This window comes from Onychomys torridus, chromosome 7, assembly GCF_903995425.1.
Source record: "Onychomys torridus chromosome 7, mOncTor1.1, whole genome shotgun sequence".
NCBI classification, from domain to species: Eukaryota; Metazoa; Chordata; class Mammalia; order Rodentia; family Cricetidae; genus Onychomys; species Onychomys torridus.
This window is the reverse complement of record NC_050449.1, coordinates 31,913,929-31,923,245: the sequence shown is the minus strand read 5'-3', so window position 1 is coordinate 31,923,245 and position 9,317 is coordinate 31,913,929. Positions and strand designations below refer to the sequence as shown.

General features: G+C 40.1%; 1 protein-coding gene across 1 annotated transcript; it reads right to left on the bottom strand.

Moving 5' to 3' along the window:
• Positions 1-5,739: 5,739 nt before the first annotated feature.
• Positions 5,740-6,792, bottom strand: LOC118587416 (olfactory receptor 145-like). Its single transcript, XM_036193357.1, has one exon. It carries the CDS (start codon positions 6,772-6,774, stop codon positions 5,842-5,844), a length of 933 nt encoding a protein of 310 aa, XP_036049250.1. The 5' UTR covers positions 6,775-6,792; the 3' UTR covers positions 5,740-5,841.
• Positions 6,793-9,317: the final 2,525 nt, after the last annotated feature.

Here is a 9,317-nt window from a genome sequence, read left to right as displayed (position 1 = left end):
AACTTCCTTCACAGTGAGTTCTAAGCCCTGTGGCTTTGTTGTGCATTAACACTCCCATCGATAATCATGGGCACATTCTACACCTCAAAAACTCACTACATGTAATGGAATTGCACATAAATATTATACAATAAGTATATCACAAACTTGTAAGTCTTGGGATACCTTTTTACTATCTGAAATAATCAGATTTTTTATAAACAACTGCTTATTCTCCCTTTAATTTAAAAAAAATAAAAAGCAATATGGGCTACACAGAGCTAGATTGACTGAAATTGAGTTAAGAAGCCTTGACATCCTGAAATCCAGAAAGTTTCTGCCTGTCAAAGTCAAGATGTTTGTGAAAGAAACCTTTCCCTTTCTCATCAGTGTTCAGTCAATTAAGAAGCAGAAATTGCTGCAAAGGAGATAGAGATCTGCCAAGCACAAAACTTTCAAAGTTGAGTTGATTTTAAAGGTCGTGGATTTGAGCAGAGTATTAGTTAGTAAAACAGAGTTGTACTAATTAACACAAAAATACTGTAAAAATCTATTTTTATTAAGAAGTGTAAAAGATACAAAAGGCATTATCACCAAGCTACAAAGTGTCATATGGATAGGTTTGCTCAGGACAATCCCAAAACCACAAATGTAATTTCCTGAAAGGACAATATATAGTTTGATGAGTAGAAGCAGGGAAATTATTCTAGGCATAACAAAGATATTTTAATTGATTAATAAATTAAATTAACCATTTCATATGGACAAAGAAACTACACAATTTAAAGAAAGCAATGGAGCAAAACTCTCTGATTGGGTACACACTCCTGTGTCATCCTGTCTATGAGTCACATGAGACTGTCAACTGGAAAAAAGACTCACACACTCTGTTGAGCTCCAATATTTCGCAACCTTGGGGGATTCTACTCTGGCTCCTGTCTTAGTTTCTTTCCTGTTCCCGAGATAAATTCTTCTGAAAAAAAAATGGTAAAGAAGGAAGGTTTGGTTTTAGTTCACACTTAGAGAACTAGCCCATCATGGTGAAGGAAGGGAGTCCAAAGCGGAAGGAGTGAAGCAGCTAGGCACTGCACCCACAGTCAGAAAGCAGGAAGCAGCGCGGCACTCAGCTAACAGTCTCCATTTCTGACAGTCTGGATCCTCACCGAGGACATGGATCTTCTCACTTCACAATAGAATCTCAGACATTCTCAGGGGAACCTTTATCTAGATGACACCTTACAAAGGCATCCAGAGGTGGGTCTCCTAGGTGGATCTGGATATCTCAAGACGATAATTAACAGTAACCATCGCAGTTCCTCAGGAATAGGTGAGGGCTTCCAAACCCCTCCCCCAACCATGATGGGATGCTGACAGGCCAGACCTTATGCACATCTTATGCAAATAACCGCAGTTGTTGTGATTTCATAACTGTGGCAACCATCCCATGTCCAGCAGACAGACAGGGTTTGACAGCATTCCTCCCCATCTTCCAACTCTTACCTCTTTCCCTCCTCCCTCTCCAGTGCTCCCTGAGCTTAGGGGGAAGAGCTGTAATGTCCTACATAGGGTAGGACATTCAACAGCTATTTACTCTCAACACTTCAACCCATTGCAATTTTCTTCTAGAACAAGTGGCTCTGCCTGGGGACTTGGTTTAATCCAGGTGACTGACAGGTCCATTTGGGTTGACTTTTGGATGAGTGGAAAATGGTATGTCTTTATACATTATCAGAAAGCATCCCAGTAGATAGTATTGTAAAGCTTACGGCTCCTGGAACTAGCTTTACGAAGTTACCTGTTCAAGATGTTATATGTCCTCCCAAGGCCAGAAATATAACTCAAGTTTCATGCTTCAGACAGGTTTCAGGAATTTATGTTTTATATTTCCTTTCCTTGGTTACTCATAGTTGTATAAGGATACTTAAATGTGCCTTATTGAGATATAATTGAAATTCAAGAAAATGAACACAATTTATGTGACCAGTTCAGTATTTTAACAAAGTATTTATCCATGCAAATAAGATGTGTTATTTCCTTTTCCTAAAAAGTTCTGTACTGGGGGCTGGAGAGATGGCTCAGAGGTTAAAAGCACTGGCTGTTCTTCTGGAGGACCCAGGTTCAATTTCCAGCATGCACATGCAGCCCACAGCTGTTTGTAACTCTAGTTCCAGGGGACCTGACACCTTCACACAGACATGCATGCATGCAAGCAAAACACCAATGCATGTAAAAAATATAAAGAAATCATAAAAAATACTTTTAAATGTTCTTTACTACAATGAGTTACCCCTTGTCCTGTCATATGGCACTATTTCGGTGGAGACATGAGCAAATGTCTACTCATTCCAGATGAGGGAACCAATGGCAGTACAAAATCGAATACTAGCCAATCAATGAGTTTATTGGGGTTACTTACAGGAGTATGGGTGAGGAATTACAGAAGCAGAAATGGCTCATTTACAGCTCCATCACCAAAACCCACCCCCAGCATGGGTGATGCCTCATGAAAGCTGAGAATCTGGGGCTCGCTGCACAGTTCTCAGGCATCGTGACAGACTGGAGAGTGTCTCTTTCAGGCAGCACATTTGGTGTGAGCCTCATCCAAACAGCTCAGCTGGTCACTGCTTCTTCCTGGTCTCCTCGTCTTACTCTGTCTCTTCCAGGCAGCTCATCTGGGTTGGGTCTATTCTAGGCAGCTCAGCTTGTCTGAGAATGTCTCTGCAGGATGCTCACTGCTTATAAACATGTGAGGAGAGAGAGGTCTAGAAAATTAAGTCAATTTCAGGAACTTACTGAAGCAATTGAGTTTTTAACTTCCTGAACTTAAAGAGCATCCCTGCAGGATGGAGTGTTTCATTTTCCCTTAGAACATCTTGTGTCTTGAGGAGCTTCTCTCCAAAGTGGAAGGTTTTTATAGGAGACAGAGTTGCTAAACCACACCCCACATTTCAGTCCTAAGCAATTAATGACTGACTAGACTAGTTTTTCCTACTTTTAAAATTATAAAATGTTAGCTACTTTAATATGAAGTTCTTTTCTCTCAGAATAAAGTTTGAGGTTTGTTCTTGCTGAGATTCTTTTCTGAGTGTCATTGCTAAATAGTATTCACTCATATGATTATATTGAAATTTGCATGTTCATTCACCACTTTGGGAAAATTTGGATTGCTTCCAATTGAAGGCTAAGATAAACAAAGCTGCAATAAATGTCCATACACAAGTTTTTATGGATATATGATTCCAACTGTGTTTTGGTAAATACTTAGAAGTGGATTTTCTCTGTCAAGTAGAACACCTAATTTTAACTTTACAAAAATTATTTACAATGTTTTTAAAGTAGTTCTGCCATTTTACACTTTAAGCAGCCATAAATGATGACCTCATGTGCTGATCAGGACTCAGTATTGTCAGTGTCTTTAATTTATCCAATAAATAATTTATTTATTCTATTGGATGTCTAAAAGCATAGTGATTTTATCTGCACTTCTTTTATCATTCATAATATCACAGCATCATTCATACTCCCATCCTTTGCCTGATTACATGTTGTTTATTGGGTGATTATGGTTTCTAAATAATGAGGCTGGACATAAGTACAAACACAGCAGGCGTCACTGTCGTTTTCTTTCCCTATTTCTTCACTTGCCTTTATTTTTTTGTCCAAAACCCAAACCACACAAATATAAATAAGCACCTACATCTGCTGCTTTAGACTCTAACTCAGCAAACACACAACCTCTACCAAGAGAATGTGGGCCATATGCAAATTAAGGCTTCTGCCTTTCCTGGCTGTGGAGCTAGCTTACCACACTTCCCAGGGATGTTTCATTAATGCCCTGCCACCTCTTCCTGTGACCACAGCAAGGAAAGAACTATCATTTCTCCCTCCTGACCCTTAAAGATGAATGAAAACAGGAGGTAAAAGCCTCTTCCTCAAGACTCACTTCTACCCTGCAATATCATTCCAGGGCACTTTATAGAAATCCGGATGTCAGCTTCCGGGGGTATTAGCAATATTGGCGAGGCCACTTCATTTTCTAATTACAGGCATCTAAAGACAAGGATAGGAGAGATAAGCAGGAAGGCTGAGTCTGAACATCTGGCTAACCTGGGGCAAACAAGCAAATGCTGCCCCATCAGTGTGGTGTGCTCCAATGAGAAAACAGGAACAGACAACTGCCAAAGAAACAAGGAGTCGACATAAACAGTTGAGTAAGAGACATCCAGACTCCCTGACTCCTCTGTTATAGCTCCAAGTGGGCTCAAAGCCATTTTCCTGCCTTGACTTCTGTGTCCCCAGCATTTATGCAAATTTAGTCTGCTTTGGTCAACTCCTATAAGAACTCCTTGGTCACTGAAGTCAGGGTGAGTCTGGAGTGGAAACACAGCAGCTCAAACATTGCTTGTTACAAGAAATGAAGTTCATCTCATTGGGCAAGCAGGTGGGCAGCAAGCCCATCAGAGCCATGCATCGGTAAAACCTCTGTCTCTTTATGCTGAGTGAAGCCATCACAAAAATGGAATTGGACCAAGCAGGCCAGACCTGACCAAGAGTCTGTTTTACCTGGTTTCTGATATTTTCCCCATCTTTTTTTCCCTGTCATCTAACATGAGGAAATAGTTAAAGAAAGCCTAAGACAGGAGAAAATGTTTCTGTTTATTAGAGTAAAATAACCAAAAGTGTATTCTTTGCTGATTTTTTAAAATTCATATTTCTAGTCATCTAGTACTTGGGGTGCTCAGGGGAAAAGAATTCTTCCCACCATGATACCAAAAATGTTAAATAAAAAGGTTAAAAGTAAAAGTATTCAACTACTAATATGTTTCTCTCATCCTTAAAATTCAATGCAAATAAATTGCTTCTTCTAATAGACAGATGTTTGGCAATATCTTGGTAAATAAATGCATCCCCCAAATTATTCACTGCTCCCTTAAATGACCCAGAACCTTGTTTGGTTATCCCAATTCTCAGATCTCTCCATCAAGGTTCAACTACTTAAATTCACCCTTCACCAAAAAAATTCTAAATTCTAAATTGTCTTAAATAATACATAATTTTACATTCACTGTCCACTAAGCCTCTGGAAGTCCTAATGCAGAAATTCATGGTACAGAGTTCCACACATGGTCTCAGTCCTACCTCAATGAGAACCATATAACAGTAATATTTTTCCCTTTTCACTTGGCCAAGACTGATTTAAAGAAGTTTTTTCTCCTGTCTTCTTTAATAACAATAGTAGAATTGGAATATGTTTTTGAGGAGCTGTGTTATTATTGAATAGAATCAGATTTTAATGTGTTGCCAAAGCTGTAAAAGGGAAATCAGAAAAAGATGATAATGTTGCAAGAAAACACAGCATAAAGAAACAAAAAGCAAGTGGAAATCCAACCAACTAGATGTGAATGCATTCATAGAACCAGATAGTTTTGACCCACTGAGTAACAATATATTTCTGAGTCCCCAATGGGTAATAACTGAAACTAAATTAAATTGCTTCTGAGACCTTTTCAGCAATAAGTTGTCGACAGAAATATAAAATATGTATAAAGTCAAGAAATCTGGAAAGAGTTTAGAGAGAGCAAAGCTCAGAAAGAATAGAGCTATGTTAAACTCTTGTTCAAAAGTTCAAATTTGAAACTGTGCTTCTGGGATAGATGCAGCTCACTAGTAATGCAATTGTCCAGTACCCATAAAGACCTAAGTTCATTCCCTAGTGCCACAAACTCCCTGTGGAAGGAGAGAAAATTTAGTAAAACCTTGAACCCCTCATGGCAACATTGCATCTTCTTATCTAAGCACCTTCATTCCATGGGAATACTGCTCACTGACCAGTGACACCACTGCAGCTCTTGACACTGCTCCTCAAGAAAATATTCTCTTGCCCAAGGTTTTCCTCAAAGCAACTTTGACATCCTTATTTCTCAAGCTATAGATCAGAGGGTTCAGCATGGGCACCACAATGGTATAGAACAAGGAAGATACTTTTCCTTGGTCAAGGGACAAAATAGAAGGTGGCTGGAGGTACATAAAAGCCCCAGAACCAAAGAAAAGACAAACCACAATCATGTGGGAGCTACAAGTGCTAAAGGCCTTGGACCTGCCCTCTGTGGAATGCATGCGAAGAATGCTGGAGAGGATGAGGGCATAAGAAATGAAGATAGTCACAATGGGCACACCAATATCGAAACTCACAAAAATAAGGACTACCAGCTCATTCACATAGGTGCTGGTGCAAGAGTGTTCCAGAAGGGGAAGGATGTCACACATGTAGTGGTTGACAAGGTTGTCAGCACAGAAGGTCAGTCTCACCATGGATATTGTGTGGGCCATGGCTCCAACAAAGCCCATTAAATATACACCAAGCAAAAGCAGTAAACACACCTGGGGAGACATGGTGACCATATACATCAGGGGGTTGCAGATGGCAACATAACGGTCATATGCCATGGCTGACAGAATAAAGGACTCAGAGATTACAAAGAAACAGAAGAAAAACAGCTGGGTCATACAACCCGAGTGGGAGATGATGTTCTTCTTTGAAACAAAACTCATCAGCATTTTTGGGGAGATGGTAGAGGAGTAACAGGAATCTATTAAGGAGAGATTGAAGAGAAAGAAGTACATGGGGGTGTGCAAATGAGGGTTCAGCCCTATCAGGGTGATCAAACCCAGGTTCCCCACCACAGTGACCATGTAGAAACCTAGGAACAGGAAGAAGAGGGGCATGCGGAGTCCTGGCTGGTCTGTCAGGCCTGCAAGGATGAACTGTGTCACAGAGGAATTCGTGGAAGTCATTCTTCTCAGGAGGGAGCCCTGTGTGACAGAGAAGAGGACCAATGGAGAAAAAGAAACATCATCATCATTCTCACAAACCTAAGTCCTCTTCATGAAAATGGAATCCAAAGGAGAGGTGAACTCAGGTAGGAAGGCTTAAGATATTTAAGGTGACTAGCTGTGAACTAACAAGTGACTCTAATTTCCAGAGCACACTAAAGGGCTATACTTAACCTCTAGAATGAAAGCAAGGGTTAGGATACATCTTTAGACTCAGAAGTCAGTCCTTGAACCATACCCTCCTGTCTCCAGCCTCTACATCACTTACTAAAATCTGAACCTCTGCTCTGCAGTGAATACTAACAAGTAGAAGACACCCTGCTCTGGGCCAGCACTATACAGTAACAAGTTGAAGTACTGTTTCCCACAGTTTCTTAATTCAATTGCAGATAAGTTCAGTAATGATGTTCTAGGCTAACACTCATTAAAAAGTTACTGAGAATATGTCACCATAGAGAAATCTTCACTTTACAGATGAGACACAGAGTACTCAAAGTCACAAACCCTCCAGACTTCAGGCAGAAAGGGGGAGCTCCAGAGTCCCACCCAGAGTACATTCCAAACCTGTGTTTCACAGCTGGTCAGGATACACAGGCATGTACATTTCTTTACTTGCAGCAAGGATGTTCTGCCTACTGTCTCTCCCCTGGAGATAAAGACCCAGTGAATAGAGGACAACAGTTTGGAGCTCCAGACCTTCTCCTGTCCCAGGCCAAAGCTCAGAATCGCAGGTTTATCTTGTAAGTCCTCTCTATACTGAAAGCCTTGACTTACAACTGTTTTTTATCCAACAACCCTCCAGCTTCTAGGAAGAAGGCATCTTCTGCCCTGTGAATAACAGAGTAAGAGTGTCATTATGGTTTGCAAATCTCAGTGGCCTGGTTATGAAGACAGAGGCTCCCTCAGGACCATTTCCTCAGAGTTTCACTCCCTAAGGAAGAAGAAATGTTTGTTTCTCCTGCAGAATTACATGTTTGCCTTTTAGAAACAATTCTTTCAGACAATTAACAGTTATAATAGCAGGGTAGGGAATGATCCTGTGTCCTGAAATATATCCAAATTTTGAATGTCAGAAAGTTGAAGCTTACTATAAATACAATGAAGTAATAAGAAGTGGTCCAGGATCCAAAAGCAAAAGTACATTCGAAAAATGCAGAGCAGTGTGACCTAGAATTAGAGGTAAGGACTTTAAAATAACCACTTGAATTACATTTTTAATTTACATAAAAGGGAAAATGATATAAATAGTACATTCCAATAGAATATAAGAAGCACCAAAATACCGAATGAAAATTTCAAAACTGGAAGTTTTTATAGGAAGTTAGGAATTCTGTGAATTGAGTTAATATCAAACTGGGTAAAGGCACACAAAGGATCAATGAAATCAGAGACAGAATTAATAGAAATCAGCTATACTAAATTCTATCCTATTCATAATAGTCTCTTTCTCTCTGTCTCTCTGTCTCTCTGTCTCTCTGTCTCTCTGTCTCTCTCTGTCTCTCTCTCCTCTCTCATACACACACACACACACACACACACACACACACACACACACACACACACGAATAAACCTAAACAAGGGGGAAATAGACCTCTATATGATGGTTGTTCTTGGTTGTATACTTGACAAAAATCCCATCAGCTGGGCACACCTGAGAAGGATTTATCTTGGTTGATCACTTGAGGTGGAAAGACCGACCCTAAATCTGGATCTTCTGATGTGAGAAGATCCACCTCAAAGGCCACACCTTCTGGTGGCAGCCTGTTTAAAGGACATGGAAGAATGAAGCACTTTGCCTGCTTGCCCTCAGTGTCTCTGGCAAGTTCATTCCTGCAGTGGCATTAGATATAACAGGGCAACAGACCTTCAGAAAACTGACTCCATGATGGAAGAACCATTCAGGCTGTAAATCTCATCATGTAGACAGCATCACCTGCCAAAAATGAAAACAAAGTCCTAATCCATCAAAGCCCATAGTTCTAGGAAAGTATCTAAATATACTAACTTGCTTTTTGACTTCTGTAGTTCTGCTTCTAGGTAACTGAAGTATGTCAATCCAGGACATGGTTTTCATGATTAAAAGCTCACCCTGAAAAAGGCTCAGTGCTACACTGGGATCCCAAGCACCCAGTGTGGTCATTGGCCAGCTAATAAAGCATTTCTATTGGATTAAACCCATGCCTGGGCAGTCTTCTCTAGTGAATACCTCCACAACACAGAGCCTACGTCTTCAAGATTCCAATGTATACTGAAGGCCAGCTGAGATATCCAGCCTCACAGACTGAACAACCACTGGATTCTTGGACTGTCTGTCAATAGACAGTCATTGTTGGACTAGCTAGAAAAGAGCCTATAAGTCAATCTAATCAATCTTGTATGTGTATACAGATAGACATAGATATAAATATAGATATATTTATTCAATCAGTCCTCTTCCTCTAGAAAACTTTGACTAATACACTCTATGATGAAAACTTTAAGACACTAAAAAAATTGACAAAGA

What these genes read in the sequence shown, in the direction of transcription:
- LOC118587416 (XM_036193357.1), bottom strand. Translation starts at nt 6,774, where the DNA reads ATGACTTCCACGAATTCCTCTGTGACACAGTTCATCCTTGCAGGCCTG.